Source organism: Ranitomeya variabilis, chromosome 7 (assembly GCF_051348905.1).
Source record: "Ranitomeya variabilis isolate aRanVar5 chromosome 7, aRanVar5.hap1, whole genome shotgun sequence".
NCBI classification, from domain to species: domain Eukaryota; kingdom Metazoa; phylum Chordata; class Amphibia; order Anura; family Dendrobatidae; genus Ranitomeya; species Ranitomeya variabilis.
In genome coordinates this window covers 219782253-219803725 of record NC_135238.1, presented here as the reverse complement: position 1 = coordinate 219803725, position 21473 = coordinate 219782253, and the positions used below count along the sequence as shown (strand labels likewise).

The window sequence follows — 21473 nt, the reverse complement described above, 5'->3', positions numbered from 1 at the left end:
AGGGTAAAGCCTAGCTTCACCGCTATCAGGGAGCCCATCACTATTTCATTCTGCTCATGAAGCTGCTGACAGGTTCCCTTTAAGGCATTTTCCCCAGGCCAGACAGGTTTATTGTGTCGCCGCTCTTCTCCCCATTCACACCAGAAGGTGATGTTTGCTGAAATAATTTGTCCCTGCCTGTTATTAACCTTCCACATTAACACTAGTGTTTATTTATGGCTTCTGTGAAAATCTTCCAATTCTTTCACAATTTACTCACAGCTAAGATCACGGCGGAGCATTTTTTTGCCTTTTCTTGTCTCTTTTCCAGCATGGAGTGCAGCAGGTTCACAGCACTGATACTCTTCATGTGAATTCATTATCACCTCATTCAGCAGAGTTTCCGCAGCATTAATTAGAATGTATATTTATCGTTAGGTGAAAAGTGTCGGTGATTCATTCACTCACACGGATCCCACAACTGTGTGGCAAAATAGAACGATACAAATGGAATTTTTGCATTTGCTCTTTATGACTGAGAAGTATGCAGTAAATTTAAAGGGAACCGATCATGTTGAAAATGGCACCTCATCTGCAAATAGCTGTCAATCACTAATAGGACCGCCCACTGGACTCTTATGCATGCAAACAAAGGGATTTCATTGAAAAAATACAAGTTACACTGAATCTTTTCCAACAAACCTGTATATTATTCTGCTCAGCTTCTCCTTCTCTGCACCATGCTGTCCACAGATCAGACTGCATATAGAATGTGACAGGTTTAATTTAAATTTCAGATTTATATTTTTAAAATAATTAGAATACCATGTATCATTTCTTTTACACTTCACTAATATTTGCTACTTTGTGTTGGTATATTACATAAAATCCAAGTATAACTCATTTAACCCCTTAACGACATATGACGTACCGATACGTCATATGCTGGCTCCCTGACTTTAACGTGTGCACACACGCCGAGCCTGCATTTTTCCCGGCACATGATGGCTGATTTAATTAGCCATCATGTACCCTTAACAGCTGCTGGAGAAACGGTGATCCTCCTGCAGCTGTTAACCTATTAAATCCCATTGTCAATCTCTGACAGCAGCATTTAACAAATGCAGACAATGGGGCAAATTATTCCACGCGCCTATTGGCGCACCTGTGACGAGATTGTGGGGGGCCGATGGGTTGTCATGATAGCTGTGGGTCTGCTGAAGACCCATGTGCGAGTCATTACGATCCTCCTACTTAGTGTCTTTACTCCTATGCCCCAGTCATTGCTAATTGGGACTACTCTCGGTTATTGATTTGGGAACTCCAGAATGTAAAGTGGATGTCCATGGATGGTAAAAAGAACAAACAAATCAATTTTGGAGCAAATCAAGCCAGACATGCCACTCGAAGCAAGGATCACCAAGCTATGACTTGCCTACTATGGACACAGCATACAAAGAGAGCAATCACTGCAGAAGGACATCATGGTCAGAAGAATAGAAGTAGCAAGGCAAAGAGGAAGACCAGCAATCCAATGGCTTGATACAACCAAAGTAACAATGGAGAAGACCCTGGTGGATCTACCATATTTTTGGGGCTATAAGACGCACCGGACCATAAGATGCACCCAAAAATTTCAGAAGGAAAATAGGAGGAAAAAAATGTGTCAAAAGGAGGTCCGCCTTACTCTCCGAATTCAGCTTACCAGGGGGTACCGGCAGCGCTGGTGGAGCGTGGTCACAGGAGGTGTTCGGTGGTCCCAGCCTTGTGCGGTGGCCTCCGGGAAATCCCATCCCAGGCTGGTGCGGCAGGTTCGGCAGGTGCAAAGGGGTGCTCTGTGGTGCAGGGGGCTCCGCCAGCATTTTGTGAAAGCCCAGAGGCCACCGCACATCCATTGCTCAAATGCGGTGGCCTCCGGGAAAATGTCCGCCCGGGGGCGGCGCATGCTCAGATTGAGATCTGGTCTCTCAAGATCTCGGGACGAGTTTTCAATCTGAGTACGCACCACCCCTGGTGGCCATTTTCCCACCATATTGCAACAATGGATGTGTGGAGGCCTCTGGCCTTTCACAAAATGCCGGCGGAGCCCCCCCGGCACCACAGAGCACCACCGCCAAACCTGCCGCACCAGCTGCACCAGCCTGAGAAGGGAGTGTGATCGTCCGACTGTGACCACCAGAGAATCGCCCGTCTCCTGCTGCTACCATAGTATTTATAATAGTGAAGAAGCACAGTAATGACACCAAACTATAACAAAAATGATAAAAATATATATAATATATACTATAGTTGATTTATTTATAAGTACAGTATATTCCGACTATAATAGGCCCCCCTATTTTCCCCTAAAATGTTTTTGGGGAAAAGTGCGTCTTATAGTCCAAAAAATACGGTATCTAGGAACTACCTGGGCTTTAAAGACAGTAAAGACTATACGCAATGGAAAAGGCTATTTGCTTCTTTTCTATGCTCCATTTGTGCATTACCCTAAACGTACAATCAGGTGATGACATTATATTGTTGGCGTATCTGCAGCCACATAAAAAGCTGTAAGGTATTTGTATAAGAATAGAAAAGTTTAGCAAATAGGAGCAGATTTCCCGAGGTGGCTACACTGTTGGTTCTCAGGGTACATGATGCAGTCAGTTACCAAATAAAGAGGGGTTATGTCGTCTTCTACAGCCGTGGGGGAACTGCCACACAAAGCCAACACCAATGCATATTGATTCAATAGTTGGTCTGCAGCGGCAGTCTTCTACTCCAGATTAGGCATCAGTCGGGGGGTCCCGAAGCAGAAATTATATGGGCCCCCCTTCTGATGCAGGATAGCATCACCAGATCTATTCACACCTGGGACAGGTAATCATAATCTTTGACTTAAGCTGTCCATACACATCAGATGGCTGTCAGCCAACAGCCATCTCGGCCGACTCTGCCATACACAGGAACACTCATTTGGCCGAGCGCTCCTGTGTTCTCTATGAGAAAGTTGTCCAGTGAGATATCGGCCGGCGGCTTATCTCAGGCAGAACAATGCTGTCAGCAGTCCGAACTCGGACATACCCGATCAACATCTCTCTCGACCATCAGTAGTGTGTTTGGGGCCAATGTTGTTTAAGAAGATCTCTGAGCAGACTTTTTCGTCAAGGCGCTCCGCCTGCATGGTCCTGGCCCTTAATGGTTTACCTCTAAGATGGAACCTATAGAAGACAATGTTACTATTCACACATCTATTTATTTCACAGATCTGTATGAATGTGGCCTCACTCATTTTTGTGCTCCAAGCAGCTTAAATTGGGGGTTCTGGTATTTTTAGTCTGAATCCTTACAAATCTAATTTACCTTGTTTCTGTATTGGATCAATGGATACATTTTAATATTAGATTTTATATACATTTTACTAATAAAATAATACTTTATTACTATACATACTAACTTATGGGTAAGTGGGGATCCAATCTCTGGGACCTCCTCTGATATTGAGAACAATGTTCTGAAATACGTCTTTGGAATGAAGCGGTGGCTGTGCATCCGTACCACCGAGACAATCATTCTCTATAGGAGCACTGGACCCCTGAAGAATGAGGTTATGCTCGTATTCGGCCTCTAATCCATTCCAACAGAGCATACCACAGCCTTGTCCTCAGGATTGGTGGAGGCCCAAGAGTTGGATACCAAACGATCCACGAGTTATCACTCATCTGTTGGATAGATGATAACATTTAGGGAATGTTCACACAATGCAGATTTGCAGCAGATTTTGTTGAAGAAAGTTCTGGTTTTGTTCCATTCATCTGAAACAAAGGCTATGCTGTTATTAATATTTTATTGTTATTAGTCATACTACGAGCATCATCTTTCATTAGCACAGAGCACATTATTTTTTATCAATACACGCATGATTATTATTTATTATTATTACTAACAGACCATAACTTGAAGCTTGTGGGATCCAAAGCAAAACCCCAACAGGGCCCCTAACTGTCTCTGGTCTTTAGTCTTTTCCTAAGGGAGAAAGGGACCTTTTGGGCCCCCTGTAGTCTCCAGGCTCCGGGTGCGATTACAACCCCTGCACTTATTACAGTTATGCCCCTGATTATTGCTAACTTATCAAATTAATTTTTTAATACAAACGTCATGACTGCTATTACTACTACAACTATTATTTCCCTGATTTCAATTATTAGGACTATTTTATAATCTACTGCTCACAAAGCGCAGACTCATTTTATTTCACACCTATTATGAGTAGCAGTATTATCAAGCACCATATTTTCTTCTATGCCAGACTACGAACGCTACAGTGTTCCAAAAGCATAGTCTTTTAATGCAGAGTATTCACTTTAACTCTTTGCAAAGCATGTATATTAATTTATAATATATATATATATATATATATATATATATATATATATATATAAAAATATATATATATATATATATATACTGATATATATATATACTGTATATATATATATATATATATATATATATAAATATATATATATATATACATACACACACACAGTGGGTGCGGAAAATATTCAGACCCCTTTAAATTTTTCACTCTTTGTTTCATTGCAGCCATTTGGTAAATTCAAAAAAGTAAATTTTTTTCACATTAATGTACATTCTGTACACACTGTGTATATAAAAATATAATATATGTATATACAAATATATATAAATAAAAATATAGAACATATAAAATATATTATAACAGATGTATTTATATATGTATTTATCATTGTTTACAGATATATAAAACTGCTTTAATATATATAATTAAATTTAACTGTCATTTAATCATTTTTATAAATAATAAAAACATATAAATAAGTCTGGGTGTGGGGGTGTGCGTGCGTGCGTGCGTGTGTGTGTTAAGACTAGCAATATATATACTGTATATTTGTTTATTATTTAGGAAAGCCTGGCTGATAGGCACAGAAAAATTCTTGCAAAGCTCATTTTTCTTTTCTATGATTTAGTTACTAAGTATTGTTCTTATAGTGTTCTATTGTATCTGTTATTATACTGTCTGCTATTTAATATTATGTTTTGCTTCTTAATAGTATTACTATTTATTATTTATATATTGTGTATTTCTGTGCAGGATGAATTGAAGTTTCTTTCACTGAAGGTTATTTGTAATCGTTATATGGATAGTAAGAACGTGATGATGTGATTATTGTAGTGCTGATAATATTATAGATGAATATTTATTTGTCAGCTCCATCCAGGGTCCCTTTACAAGCAGTGATCTCTTATTTGCAGCCCGATCACTGGTCAGTGGCTATGGATGGCAATGAGTGATATGATCTTGTGGGGAGATGTGCAGGATCTGTCAGTCTGTCCTTGCATCCTCTGCTGCTGCCTTCTCCCCTCCATAGTCAGAGCTTGCAGGATCACTAGAGGGAGCCTGTGCCTCTTCCCTTGGACAATAAAGGGAGTTTCCATGTTGCATTCAGGCTGCTGCTGCTGCTGCCCTGAGCCTCTTGTGCTCTTCACACTAGCAGCAAGCAGCACCAAGCTGGGAGTGGTGTGCAAATTGTGCAACATGCAGATGCCATCTGTGCCTCCAAACCCTAGTCTAGGTGTCAAGCTGGGCTTCTTCTGGAGGTCACCCAGGGCCAGGAAGGTGCAGGAGCCACCTATGTGCTAGAAGGAGCCTTGGATCTATTATTGCATTGGATCTGTTCCCATCTGTGCTGCTGGGGCTTGGGATTTCTGGACACTTTGGGGAGGTGGAGAGAAGGACAAGCAGCTGTGTGTTGGTGACTTGTTAATTCCTGTGGCCAGGAGAGAGGTGTGGAGGTGGCCTTCACCCAGGCTGCTCATCATGGGGAATGCAGGCAGCATGGATTCTAACCAGACTGATTTCAGGGCACATAATATGCCCCTTAAGCTGCCCATGCCTGAACCAGGTGAACTGGAGGAGAGGTTTGCCATCGTTTTGGTGAGTGCATTGTATCCAGCCTTTGGTCCTTCCCATGTCTTGCCTATGTTGACGCTCGCCATGGTCTCCTCCGCAGAAAGTCTACACATTGCACCATCTTCTTACATTGCTGCTTTCTCTACGCCTTGGAGAAAAGCCCCATTGTCTTGATTGTGTTTGCAAGGGGGTGGTTCAGCTAAGCACGTTTCTCCTACATCTTTCCAGCCTATTCAATTGGAAAGGGAGGACTCCTTCTTTGTAGTAGAAGACATGGCATGATGTCCCATGTGGAGATATTACACTGTAAAGACACCACTCCATGGTGGAGGAGAGGGAGGCTGAGGGGGTGTCGGTGCTAATCTGCATTTCATTAACATCTAAAGGGTGTCACAAATGGAAAGTCAGTGACTTCCAAAGACCATGTCCTACAAAAAGCCTCGGCAGATATGGGGTATCCATATTTCGGAGGTGGTGGGCCATCCAAGGTGTGAATTAGATGGCACCTTTAGTCCTCAATGGCTAAAAGTTGCAATGAACCACAATTTGATGGGATCTGACCTCACATCTAAAACAATTCAATGGAATTTTCAGATGCGTTGATGACTTTTCCATTGAGTTTTTGCGTAAAGATTGAGCAGTGAATGACATAATTTGAGCAGTGTGGGCACATTGGGGCGTGGAGTCCCTTTGAAGTCCTACGATATATATTTTATTATTATTACTAACTTTCTTTTTGTTTTATGACTACAAGTGCACTTTGTATTTCCTCATTTCTAGTAGATGACTGAAGTGATTGTAATTCTATACACAAGAGCTAGCATTTCAATGATTGGCAGGAGGGACAGAACTATAGGGGGAATAATGGGGCCTTAGAGCAGGTTCACGCGAAAAATGGTGTCAAACTACAACTCTTATAGTAAACTGGGATTACACTCAACACTTTTCCGCTTCCCTCTGGGTAACCTGATTATGTTTACATTCCACTGTGTTAACATTATGAAGTGGCTCTTTCCTAGGGTTACACCACAAGCCACATCATAGGTGCAAGAGGTCTGGGATTACGCAAAAATCAACCTGTAGTCATATCTTAAAATTCTGACAGCTAGACACATTGATAGTCCGGCATTTTACAAGACTGAAACCAACGATGACCAATTTTTAGACCCCTTAACACTAAACCACCGGTGGACACCGACAGAAGAGGATCCCTATGCAAGAACAGTATATGGGCCCTTTGCAGCCCATTGAAAAATGTCACCTGCTTTGGAGGTGTAGCTGGGCCCCCTTACCTCTGGGGCCTCAAGGAGGTTGCACCAATGATATGTCCGCCCCTGCACTAAACATAGCCCTTATCATATACTTTTTATTTACCATTCACTTGTTAGGCCCATCTTAGCTATCACAGGCTTAAGTCCTATGACACTGTGATGTATTTATACCCATCATTTTTAGGGGTCGCGCAACCCTTCTGAGACTCGATGTCGGGCAACCCCAAGACTTCTTATGTTAAATCTCTCGCATTGTACTATGTGTTCTCTCTGACATTATCAATAAAGTTTATTAACACAAGGAATAATATTTATTTTATGATGGTGTTAGTCTTTAAGGGATTCCCTGTGACAATGTCAATAAAGTTTATTGAAGAACTGTTGGATTTTAAGAGATTCCTTGTAACAATGTTAATAAAGTTTATTGTAGAAAGGCATGTTTTTTTTTATTTTATTTAAGAAGGTGTAAGGCTATAAGCGATTTTCTATGGAAATGTTGAAGACGGGGAACAATTTTTTTAAAAGACGTGTTGGACTTAAAAAGGGTTTTCTCTGACAATGTTGAGTTTCTGCGAAGTCAGAAGGCTCACAGGTATATATGAGGATGTTGGGTTCAGGTCGGGGGTCTCGCTGGTCTACATATTGCAGTCTGTACTTGGACCATGAATGTCGGACTTGTGAAACCGGCCTTGTGTGTCCCATTCGGTCCTTGACTGTCGATCTTTGGGACCACAACTGCATCTGAATCCATGAACAAGAAATGTGCACCTAGGTAGTCTCGGCACTTCCTTCTGAGGCTTAATCAGAGCACGGGAATTATAATGTTTTTCAAAAATGAGTGAGTCTTCAACAAACTTTATTCAAATTGTCATAAGGAACCCAACATCTCCCTTAAACTATATTACTGTCTTCAATAAACTTTATATTATTGGAGAAAACCATTTTAAGTCCAACTCCTTCTTTAAATAAATACTTCCCTTGTTTGACGTTGTCTCTGGAAACCCCTTAAAGTCTTAGCGCCTCCTTAAATAAATACAAATTTTCCTAATAATTACCGGCCTATAAATCTCAAACGTAAAGGGGTTGTCCACGCTTGGGGACATCTTTTTTTCTCACTTAAATTGATTTATTTAGGGTTAAAAATCATTTTTGTTATTGGGTTTCATTAAAACTTTTTCTCCAATTACCTTCTACAGCTTCTGTGCTGCATTGTCTGTTGCTGGGCTGCGGAACAAGTAAACTGTTTAAGTAAGCATTTAAGTAAAAAAAAAAAAAGTTATAATTGTCCCCAGAGGTGGACATCCCTTTTTAAGCAATTTTCCGTAAACTTTATTGATGTCATAGAGGACAGCAATTTTGTAGTTGAAGGCGGTTCCTAAGCTACATTATGCTACAAGGTCATTAGTTGCTACCTAGAATGTGTTGCATTGAAACCATGTTGCAGACCGCCAATATGGCTGCTACTACAGCTTGAAGATTACCCATGTTTTCTCCCATCTTTATGTGACTGCAGACTTGTGAATCCTCACATCGTGTGCACTGCACTCTGTGGTTTTTATTTTTCCTGCCACATTCCGACTAGACGTGTCCAGCCTCGCTCAGTGCACTAGCATTGGACAAGGCTACACACGTCTAGTTGGCACATGACCGCATGTATGTAAATCAGATACTTGCAGTTATGCGCTTTCTGCTTCCGACACCAGAGAATTCTAACAGCGCATAGTGTGCGCGATGTGATGATTGATGGGTCTGGACCTGTAGCCTAAGGCTGTACAACCCCTTTAAGTCTTAAAGGGCAAACCTGATATATTGCTGTGTAACTAAGTCTGTAGTTTGGGTGACAATTCTTATAAGAATGGCAGTCACATTGGTTGTCAAACGTCTTTCCTTAGAACAGATTAGAACTAAGTAAAGTTTTATAACGAGAACTTACAAAAAAGCCCAGGACTTATATTTATCTAATTTTTCACATTTTAGACAGAAGCATTTTGGATTTTTCGGTCACTTTTGTAGTACAAGATCTAAGGAATAGCCTGAGATAACCAGAGTAAACCAGTCATTGACTCTTATCAGCGGCCGGGTTGTCACTGCACACCCGCTCACACGTGGGCGACCGCTCCTGCTGAAGTTACAACCTTGTGTGCATTTCACACGTAAATATGTAAATCCATTGTAAGTTATTCAGCGACGCTAACGTGTTTGGAAATGGATGACTGATGAATTTTTCAATGTGAAGTCAACTCTTCCATTGCTGGTGACTTATTAACCCGCCGTAAACGAACACGTCACAGTTCGGTACACTCAGAAGACCATTAGCGATTTCTGGCCTTTTTTAAGCAAGGTTAAGGTTGTAATTTTCCATCTGATGGGATTTGTAGTACTACAGGCAGCAGTGCATTTTTAAGAGGGCTCTCGATTTTTCTGTTACGTTTTTTGAACTTTATATTTTATCTGTTCTTGTTTATTTAGCAGAACTGGGATTCCGTATTTCGAATGTCGAGTATTTGGCCAAAATTTGGGGCAGTAGATGCTGAAGACGGAATGTTGGTGCCATTCATCAGTCTTCTTTTTGCCTTTATTACCAACATATCACAAAACAAAGAGCCATAACAGGAATGGTATCTCCACTGGCGTATGGCAGGCGCGCTTTCTGTTGTGCATTTTCACAATGGAATTCACCACTGGCAGTGCTGAAAAATCCGACATTTGTAGAATAAGTTTACGTTAGTCAACGGCGGCCATTGAACAACCATAGATTGGCTAAATGTCATTTAGACAGGCCATCTGCACTTCCAGTGTACACGAACGATTGGTAATAGCTTGTTTTAGGAGAATAGGGTGTCACTGTTCTCGGCAGCACATATTCTGTTGACAAAGAATAATGTGCTGCCGAGAACGTTATAACATGATTTCATGAATGAGCGTTTTGCTAATTCTTTGGATGATTAGCAATTAGTATATTGGCCAATTATTGAGCATTACGAGAATTCCTTTCCACAATCAGAAAGAGTAAATGCACATTAAGGCCTCATTCAGAAGCCCTTGAGTCACGTATGTGTTCTATCTGTGTTTTTTAGAGATGGCCCATTTACCAATTATAGTCTATGGGACTGGCCACAATCCTTGTTTAGTTGCGAACCATCTGACTGAGGACTTGGTGTCAGCCAAAAAAGTTAACCCATCTCCCCCAAAACAAAACTCCAGTCTTCTGGACACTTCCATCCTTCACAGGCTGGGCCCTTTCGTTCAAGGGCATGATACAGCTGGTTGAGTAACTGATGTCACTTGAGGATAGTAGTAGGTTGGTCAACATGTACATTTTCGTCTGATTCCTTTGTTTCCACTAAGGGTCTCCACACATAGTAGGTAACGGTGCAGGCTACATTTCTTGATCTAGCTTAAAAACAGATAGTACCTGGAAAGGTGGCAATGGGAAAACATGTGACGTCACTTCCATTCCTATTCAGGTGAATGGGTTCTATACTGGAATGTTTTACGTTTCCAAAACGGATCCAAAAATGGAAATAATTATTGGTCAGAACAAAGCCTTAGATTCGACTGGAATGGAAGGAAAAAAGTAGTACCATTGATTTGAGTGGTTGACGCAAGCAAAATCTGGACACTTAGGCCATGTTCACACATTCAGTATTTGGTCAGTATTTTACATCAGTATTAATAAGCCAAAATCAGGAGTGGAACAATCAGAGGAAAAGTCTAATAGAAACTCGTCACCACTTCTGTATTTTTCACCCACTCCTGTTTTTGGCGGAAAAATACTGATGTAAAATACTGACCAAATACTGAATGTGTGAACATTGCCTTAAAGCATGATCTAATTGGAGGCCATGGGCGACTGCTCCCTTTTTCTGTCTGCACCAGTGTATACATCGGGCTTTTGTCTGTCAGGTAGTCCTGTTCCCTAAGCTCCGCACTCTGCTGACAAGTCACTTGTAAGCTAATTTGGATGATTGTTTTTAGACCTGCTCACAGCTATTCTCCCATGTGCTAATCCCCTCTTTTCACCATGGAATGTGAGATGGGGGAGATTTCATGTCAGTGCTGTACAGTATCTTGCTGTCTTTTAGTTCGTCTTGTAATATATTACAGAACACTTTTCTTTTCTTTTATATGACAAAAATCAGATTTAGCATTTTTTTCCCATTGAAATCAAAAACAAACTAAACCTATAAAGCCTACATAGGGCTACATGGGGGTACTTCTTGGCCTCCCAATTTCAGCATTTTAGAGAATGGGCTCTGGAGGGAACAAAGGGGGTGAGGTGCTAGTGTTTAATTTTGGGGGGAGGTCACAACTTGCTTGAACTCTTGGAATCCCATAAATTTAAAGCCAACTTAAGATGCTTCCCCCGCTCTACTCCTGACACATAAAATCTGGTGGACCTGTAAAAAGTGGTGGGGAATGTAAGATTGCTCAAAATATACTCCTATTTGGAATAACTCTGGCTTGAGGGAATTACAGCATTTGGAGGGGTTCGGGGAATGGAAACTGCAGGGTTTGAAATATTTGTGCTAATTATATCTTGATGGTCACTTTTGCTCTTTTGAATATCTGAAACAGTAGGGAATTGACAAATGACGTCAGATGTCCTGCGGTAGTATCGAGGGAATTGGCAAATGACGTCAGATGTCCTGCCGTAGTATCGAGGGAATTGGCAAATGACGTCAGATGTCCTGCCGTAGTATCGAGGGAATTGACAAATGACGTCAGCTGTCCTGCCGTAGTATCGAGGGAATTGACAAATGGCGTCAGATGTCCTGCGGTAGTATCGAGGGAATTGACAAATGGCATCAGATGTCCTGCCGTAGTATCGAGGGAATTGACAAATGGCGTCAGATGTCCTACCAAAGTATCGAGGGAAATGACAAATGATGTCAGATGTCCTGCCGTTGTATCGAGGGAATTGGCAAATTACGTCAGATGTCCTGCCGTGATATCGAGGGAATTGGCAAATGATGTCAGATGTCCTGTGGTAGTATCGAGGGAATTGACAAATGGCGTCAGATGTCCTGCCGTGATATCGAGGGAATTGGCAAATTATGTCAGATGTCCTGTGGTAGTATCGAGGGAATTGACAAATGGCATCAGATGTCCTGTGGTAGTATCGAGGGAATTGGCAAATGACGTCAGATGTCCTGCGGTAGTATCGAGGGAATTGATAAATGATGTCAGATGTCCTCTGTTTGTATCTAGGGAATTTAGTAGGACCTGTATGTTAAGTGGTTTTCAACCTGATTTTGTGATCTAGGCTGTTGACAGCAGCATGTATTCCATGCAGAGCATCTGTTGCGAAAGCCATCTTTCTGCTCCCTCTATGCATAAAAATGCGGTTTGTTGAGTATGAGGTAATTTCTGTGCATTATGCTTTTAGCAGTATCACAAAAAAAGGGTAACTTTTGGAGTGTAGGACCATACAGCAAATACGATCAATACGACGTGTGCAACGCTTCATCTGCTCAGTGGTGGCGCTGAAGAGTAACTGAACACCTGCTGCTTCCCTAGCAATCTTCAACCAATCACTGGGGATCTCAGCCACTCTACACCCTGTGATCAGGAAATCCTTGGAGGTTCATTGTAATCAACTGTCCAAAGCGGAAAACTTCCCTACCTATAGTAGTGCAAAAAATGCAAACAGCCTTATAACTGCTAATATTGAAGCAGCAGCGGAAAGTCGTGTCAAATCGCAGGAGACACTTAAATAGAAAAAAAGATAAAGAAAAAACTCATAAATAAATTTTTAAATATCGTTAATTAGCAAACCAAACTAGTTTTATTTAGGGAGGTAATCACTATAATACAGCAATATGGCTACTATCTTGTTACACTAAAAAAAGCCTGCCATAGACTGTGAATATGACAAATGACTGTGAGCACGTGCAGTAGGAAGCGCTGTCCCCCAACCCTCCCATCATTCATTCATAGGAAGATGTGCTCCCAGCCGATATTCTGATCAAATACTGGAGATATCATGGGTGCTGAGGTAAGAAGAGGCTGTTCACACTGCTGTTCGCCCTGTTATTCTGATCTAATACTGGAGATACCAGGGGTGCTGAGGTAAGAAGAGGCTGTTCACACTCCTGTCCACCCTGTCTATCTGATCTAATACTGGAGATATCAGGGGTGCTGAGGTAAGAAGAGGCTGCTCACACTGCTGTCCACCCTGTCTATCTGATCTAATACTGGAGATACCAGGGGTGCTGAGGTAAGAAGAGGCTGCTCACACTGCTGTCCACCCTGTCTATCTGATCTAATACTGGAGATACCAGGGGTGCTGAGGTAAGAAGAGGCTGCTCACACTGCTGTCCACCCTGTCTATCTGATCTAATACTGGAGATACCAGGGGTGCTGAGATAAGAAGAGGCTGCTCACACTGCTGTCCACCCTGTCTATCTGATCTAATACTGTAGATACCAGGAGTGCTGAGGTAAGAAGAAGCTGCTCACACTCCTGTCCACCCATCTATCTGATATAATATTGTAGATACCAGGGGTACTGAGGTAAGAAGAGGCTGTTCACACTGCTGTCCATCCTGTCTATCTGATCTAATACTGGAGATATCTGGGGTGCTAAGGTAAAGGTACCGTCACACTTAGCGACGCTGCAGCGATGCAGACAACGATGCCGATCGCTGCAGCGTCGCTGTTTGGTCGCTGGAGAGCTGTCACACAGACCGCTCTCCAGCGACCAAGGATGCCGAGGTCCCCGGGTAACCAGGGTAAACATCGGGTTGCTAAGCGCAGGGCTGCGCTTAGTAACCCGATGTTTACCCTGGTTACCAGCGTAAAATGTAAAAAAAACAAACAGTACATACTCACCTTCGCGTCCCCCGGCGTCCGCTTCCTGCACTGACTGAGCGCCGGCCCTAACAGCAGAGCGGTGACGTCACCGCTGTGCTGTGCTTTCACTTTACGGCCGGCGCTCAGTCAGTGTGGGAAGCGGACGCCGGGGGATGCCAAGGTGAGCATGTACTGTTTGTTTTTTTTACATTTTACGCTGGTAACCAGGGTAAACATCGGGTTACTAAGCGCGGCCCTGCGCTTAGCAACCTGATGTTTACCCTGGTTACCAGTGTAAAACATCGCTGGAATCGTTGCTTTTGGTGTCAAACACGACGATACACACCGGTCTGACGACCAAATAAAGTTCTGAACTTTCTTCAACGACCAGCAATATCACAGCAGGATCCTGATCGCTGCTGCGTGTCACACTCAACGATATCGCTATCCGGGACGCTGCAACGTCACGGATCGCTAGCGATATCGTTTAGTGTGACGGTACCTTAAGAAGAGGCTACTCACACTGCTGCCCATCCTGTCTATCTGATGTAAGATCTAATACTGGAGATACCAGGGGTGCTGAGGAAGAAGAAGCTGCTCACACTGCTGTCCACCCTGTCTATCTGATCCAATACTGGAGATATCTGGGGTGCTGAGATAAGAAGAGGCTGCTCACACTGCTGTCCACCCTGTCTATCTGATCTAATACTATAGATAGAAGCAGTGCTGAGATAAGAAGAGGCTGCTCACACCGCTGTCCACCCTGTCTATCTGATCTAATACTGGAGATATCAGGGGTGCTAAGGTAAGAAGAGGCTGCTCACATTGCTATCCGCCCTGTCTATCTGATGTAAGATCTAATACTGGAGATACCAGGGGTGCTGAGGAAGAAGAAGCTGCTCACACTGCTGTCTACCCTGTCTATCTGATCTAATACTGGAGATACAAGGGGTGCTGAGGTAAGAAGAGGCTGCTCACACTGCTGTCCTCCCTGTCTATCTGATCTAATACTGGAGATACAAGGGGTGCTGAGGTAAGAAGAGGCTGCTCACACTGCTGTCCTCCCTGTCTATCTGATGTAAGATCTAATACTGGAGATACCAGGGGTGCTGAGGAAGAAGAAGCTGCATATACTGCAATCCACCAAGTTTATCTGAATGCTGAGCGGCTGCTGTGACCTGGAAATAGTCTGACAGTATGTGGTATAGATTATGTCCAGGTCACAGCTCTGCAGCTTCCTACTACAAATGAAGGGAGGAAATGGAGCTTTCTACCGCACATGCTCACAGACACCTGTCCTGTTAATATTTTAGGAAAAGTTTCTGTCAGACTAACAAGCGGTAATTTAATTTTAATGAACTAATGTGATTATCTCCTTAGACAAAACAAGCGTCTTTTTACTAAATAATAATTTTTAGAAATGTATCTAGACTGACATTTTCTTTCTTTATTTGTGTTCTACTCCTGGAGAATTCCTTTAAATGAGCTTCATCTCGCTTAACCATCATGATGCCTAAAGTTACGCCCCTGAGTACTTCCCTCTCAACTGATTGGCTGAGAGTGATCACACGCCTGGCTCCAGTAAAGAAGTCACACATCTGATTAACTGATCACTCTCCACTCTTACATGATTTTGGGAGGGAGCAGATACAGCCACTTCTCACTAAATTAGAATATCATCAATAAGTAAATTTTTTTCAGTTCTTCAATACAAAAAGTGAAACTCATATATTACATAGAGCCACTACAACCAAAGTGATCTATTTCACGTGTTTATTTCTGTTAATGTTGATGATTATGGCTAACAGCCAATGAAAACCCAGAAGTCATTACCCAACGAAGCCTTTTCCGGTGATTTTTGTTAATTATTCTAATTTTCTAAGCGTTTAAAAAGGTCCCTTAGTCTGTTTCAGTAGGAAACCATTTTTATGTTATTAGGACTTCTAAAAGGTACCCTAATTTAAAGAGACCCTTTTGGTGACAACATCCCTTTAAAATCATGATAAGTGTTGTTTCTTTGCCGGACCTCACTTGTGTGAACCAGGGCCGTCACACTGAGGCTGTTACTCGTTCTCGGCCTTTGTTTGCTGGGAAAAGCCGAGTAGCAAAGTCACAAGCTTCATCTTAAAACGCTCAAATGAAAGGGATTATTGTGGGTCTTTTTGCCGAGCACCCACTTTGTTGGAAATAATGTGTATGTTGTACGTTCTTTTCAGCAGTGGTCACTGCGGGGTCATTGCAGGGTGGACATTGCCCAATTTTTACCTGATTTTTATACCATCGATATCAAGGAGCTGAACGACTCACGCGTCACTGTTATTAAATAGAGAGGATAAGAAAAGCACAAAATTCAGCTGTCGCCTCTTGCATTAGATCACTTGTATTGGAGGCTCTGGGTGATGTTTTCTTTGTCGGAGGCAGCATTTGGCTTTATCACTGACACAGATCTAGTGGTCAAGGATACTCTGCTATTCTGCATAAGACAAAGAGGGGTACTGATACATGGGCTATAAAGTACTATACGTGTGTTTATTTCACTCCAATTAAATGGAATTTGTATATAGAGGTGTTATCTGTCATTGGAACGGAAGAGGAGGTGAGCTGTGACATCTGTATATATCGACATTAGTTACTGTATATATAATAATAGATGTTATCAGTCATTGTACAGGAGGTGAGCTGTGACACTGGCTGTTGTGAATGATGGATCCTGTGTTATCTACTGTATACAGAGGTGTTATCAGTCATTGTACAGGAGGAGGTGAGCTGTGATGTCACCTATTGTGAATGGTGGATTCTGTGTTATCTACTGTATACAGAGGTGTTATCAGTCATTGTACAGGAGGAGGTGAGCTGTGATGTCAGTATTGTGAATGGTGGATCCTGTGTTATCTACTGTATACAGAGGTGTTATCAGTCATTGTACAGGAGGAGGAGGTGAGCTGTGACATCACCTATTGTGAATGGTGGATCCTGTTTATCTACTGTATATAGAATTATTTTTGGCAGGAGGAGGAGGTGAGCTGCGACACTGCCTGTTGTGAATGGCGAATCCTGTGTTGCGTACTGTATATAGAGGTGTTATCAGGAGAAGAAGAAGGTGAGCCGTGATGCTGCCCTTTGTGACGGTGGATTCTGTGTTATCTACTGTATATAGAGGTGTTATCAGACATTGTACAGGAGGAGGAGGTGAGCTGTGACATCACCTATTGTGAATGGTGGATCCTGTATTATCTACTGTATATAGAGGTGTTATCAGTCATTGTACAGGAGGAGGAGGAGGTGAGCTGTGACATCACCTATTGTGAATGGTGGGTCCTTTGTTATCTACTGTATATAGAGGTGTTATCAGTCATTGTACAGGAGGAGGAAGAGGTGAGCTGTGACATCATCTATAGTGAATGATGGATCCTGTGTTAATTTTTTTAAAATAAATCTTACATTTTCATTGTAATCATGTCTGTGATGATAATGAGACTGCTGAAAGGTCATCTGTTTAGAACAAGAGGTGTGTATTCACCCTATAGAAAATTTACTATTCCTACTCATATTTACATTAGAATGTCTAAAAATGCACCAAAGTTATGACACCTTTAGATCCTTTTATCTACCTTTACACTGCCTATCCATAGGTTATTGCGCATCCAAAAATTTTGGTATATGTTAAATCATATCAAGTCACATTCATTTTATAATAAATCCCATCCACTTATTGCATAAGGCACAATTAGTGTGTAAAGCACATCATAAAAGTGGTGCCAGACACATGACAGTTTTTGATGAGTATCAAATCTGAATTCTGGTGCATTTATCATTTCACTTCAAACATGAGATGTCCCTGGCACATTGATTGGCAGCATACTCTGCACAGATATACTGTGGGCACACATACACTGCGGAGCAGGCTGTCAATCTAAGTGTTTGGGAGTAATTACAGCATAGTGAGCAGTGATTGTAACAACCTCCTGCCTCTCCTTGATGACTTAAAGTGAGCGGACGCAGGGAGAATAAAACATTTTCTCTCTGCAGCTGCTGAAAGACATGATGCCTGCAGATCTGCCACTTTATCTGCAGGTAAATAGTATTTCTGGAGGTGGCAGGTTCCCTTTAAACAATATCAAAGAAGTGTGTCCCTTGTGATGGTCCAGTCTGTGATTATTATGGAGAATGCAATTTATTGATTGCACTTTGGTGCCTGCTTGCATGGGCACTTTCTGGCATTTTCTCCATTGGGCAATCATGCAGGATTCTACAGTGACACAATGGTCTGACATGGTGATGAAGCTGTCAATCATTGCCATACATTTAGGGTAAAGGTTCCCCAAAGGGGTCAAGGAGCTGGAAATCCCTGCAGGTATATATGAATAATGAAGTTGTACTTTATGACCGCTCCTCTTTTATTAATACACATAGTAATGAAATAGTAGAAATGTTTTATTATTATTTTCACTTCTAGAAGTTGTGGTCCGATGGTACTTTTTGTTTGTAGTTATGGTTACTTTGTTTACTTGACCTGAATGTTGCATTGTCTCCACATGTTCTAAAGAATCTGTAGAAAAACCATTAAAAATGAATAATTTGGCAGCCATTCTTGCTACTTTCTGCCAAATACATTTGGGCTCCACATACACTTGGCAGGGATGCGGGCCCCGGACTTCCTTTGTGATGTTAGTTAGGACCGTGGCCGGACACAACGGACTCAGCACTTCTGTGTCTAACGGAGGAGCGATGGGACAATGGTCTCACAATGGTTGCCCAGACACCTCGCTCTGTTCACTTCAGTCTCATCTGTTTGCATTTGGCCCATGAAATCTCTTTTGGGGAAAGGCAAAAATGATTTCTATTTGAGAATTGATATATTGAATGTATGTTAATAGGTATAGAGAAAAAGAAAAGAGAAGGAGATACGTAGAGAGGGGTCAGGGAAGAAGAGTTCTGGAGAATAGAAAAAGTGAAGGGTAGTGAGGGAGTCATGGAGAGGGACGGAAAGAGGGGAGGTCATGGAAAGGGGCTGGGAGGTAGAGCCAAAAGATAAGCAATAAAAAAGGAAGGAGCATGGAGATAGTCACAAAGAGAGAAGGACAAGAGAGAGGGACTGGGAGACATAATATAATCCGAGAAAGAGGGAGAATAATAGGTAGTGGGGAAAGGAGAGAGAGACATGGAGAGAAAGAAAGAGGGCGAATAATAGTGGGAAATGGAGAGAGATGGAAAGAAAGAGAAGAAGGAAGGAAGAATAATTCATAATGTGGAATATAGAGAGACACGGAGAGAAAGACAGAAAAAGATAGAAAGGAAAAGAGGGAGAATAATAGTGGGGAAAGGAAAGAGACATGGAAAGAAAGAAAGTGAGAAAGGAAAATAATAGATAATGGGGAATATAGAGAGACGTGGAGAGAAAGAAAGAGGGAGAATAATAGTGGGAAATGGAGAGAGATGGAAAGAAAGAGAAGAAGGAAGGAAGAATAATTCATAATGTGGAATATAGAGAGACACGGAGAGAAAGACAGAAAAAGATAGAAAGGAAAAGAGGGAGAATAATACTGGGGAAAGGAAAGACATGGAAAGAAAGAATGTGAGAAATGAAAATAATAGATAATGGGAATATAGAGAGACGTGGAGAGAAAGAAAGAGGGAGAATAATAGATGTAAAGCGCCATAGAATAAATGGCGCTATAATAATATATAATAATGTGGAATATAGAGAGAGACAGGGAGAGAAAGAAAGGAAAAGGGAGAATAATAGATAGTGGGAAAAGGAGAGAGAAAGAAAGAAAGAGAAAGAAAGAAAGAAAGGAAAATAATAGATAATGGGAGAGAAAGAAAGAGAGAAAGGATTGGAAAATAATAGATAATGGAAAAGAAAGAAAAAGAAAGAAAGGAAAAGAGGGAGAATAATACTGGGGAAAGGAAAGACATGGAAAGAAAGAATGTGAGAAATGAAAATAATAGATAATGGGAATATAGAGAGACGTGGAGAGAAAGAAAGAGGGAGAATAATAGATGTAAAGCGCCATAGAATAAATGGCGCTATAATAATATATAATAATGTGGAATATAGAGAGAGACAGGGAGAGAAAGAAAGGAAAAGGGAGAATAATAGATAGTGGGGAAAGGAGAGAGAAAGAAAGAAAGAGAAAGAAAGAAAGAAAGAAAGGAAAATAATAGATAATGGGAGAGAAAGAAAGAGAGAAAGGATTGGAAAATAATAGATAATGGAAAAGAAAGAAAAAGAAAGAATAATAGTGGTAAAAGAAGAGAGGCAAAGAAAGAAAGAAAAGGAAGGGACATAATAGAAAATGTGAAAGAGTGAAAAGGAGAGAGAATAGTGGGGGAAGGAGAGAGGCATGGGAAAAAAAGGAAGAAAAAGAAAAAATGAGAAAATAATAGACAACGGGTAATAGAGAGGCATGGGAAGAAAGAAAAAGAGAAAGAAAGAGAAAATAATATACAGCAGGTAATAGACAGAGAGAGGCATGAGGAGAGAAAGAAAAAAAGGGAGAATAATAGTGGGGAAAGGAGAAAGAAGCGTAGAGAGAAAGGGGCACAAACCAAGAAAAAAAACATTATGTAGAGAGAAAGAGGGAGGCATGAAGCCAGAGTCATAAAAAGAGAGGAGAGAGAGAGCTACTTAAAGAAAAAAAAGAGAGGCAGGAAGAGAAAAGGAGCGAGAGAGAGACCAGGATTTCTAGAGAGGGATAATCAGGGGGAGACAGAAAGTGGAGGAAAGTAAAAGAGTGGTAGAGAGAGAAATAGAAAGTTTTGCAGAGGTCACTCAGATTTAGCATTCCCTATTGGCTGCCTTTGTGGTACCCTAGTTAGGGCAAGATTTACTTTGTCACTTGGCCAATGTATCACTGGACTTTTCTGTGTTTTAGGTGCAGCCTAACCAGCAGACAAAGCAGCACAGTCCATGATCCGTAGGGTCGGGTGTACAATGTCCGGCAGATCAGATAATTGTGTATCGCCCATGACCACCATCCCAGCTAGCGACTATTATGGAATATATGTATATGCATAGAGCTGTATAAGTGCATTCAAGTCTGTTATTTTATCAGGAATCGTACTCTAATCCCCTAAAACTCTGTCCCAAGTCATCATAATCTTTTACACCTGGAGGACACTATGCAATGCTTTAATTCCCCTGTGGTGGCGTTCTAGGGGAAGGTAACACCGGCTGCCGGTATAGTCAGCTAAGTTTGGAAACCTTCCTAAGAATAAAAATGGAGAGTGGACATTCCCTTTAATTAGGCACTATGGGTTATGTAATTTGTGGAATCATCACTGCTGAGTGCATCAAAAATAATGCCTTATTAAAAATAATGGTGTATCTTTCTTCCTTTTAAGTATTTTTGTGATTATAGACTTTGGACCCATTTTCATCTATTCTAGAACTGCTCCCTTCTCTTTTCCATATGCTAGATGGCAGTAATTATTACAAGTAAAACCATATGCGCCCCCTTGATGTCTTGTGTTTGTGCAGTGGATTCTTTTTAA

The 21473-nt window shown here is 41.5% G+C and overlaps 1 protein-coding gene and 1 long non-coding RNA gene across 8 annotated transcripts in view; both read left to right on the top strand.

Moving 5' to 3' along the window:
• Nucleotides 1-5436: 5436 nt before the first annotated feature.
• Nucleotides 5437-21473, top strand: part of FMNL2 (formin like 2) — a 215463-nt gene continuing 199426 nt past the window's right edge. For 6 of the 7 annotated variants that reach the window (XM_077272949.1, XM_077272954.1, XM_077272947.1 and 3 more), the window contains exon 1: nucleotides 5470-5935. In XM_077272949.1, coding sequence (XP_077129064.1) covers nucleotides 5819-5935 — 117 coding nt within the window. In that variant the 5' untranslated portion in view covers nucleotides 5470-5818. Of the gene's footprint in view, nucleotides 5936-21473 lie in introns of all 7 variants that reach the window. The other variant, XM_077272952.1, reaches the window with a different exon arrangement.
• Nucleotides 14950-20568, top strand: LOC143784550 (uncharacterized). Its single transcript, XR_013217813.1, has 2 exons — nucleotides 14950-20373; nucleotides 20434-20568. It is a non-coding gene; the product is annotated as an uncharacterized LOC143784550 (long non-coding RNA).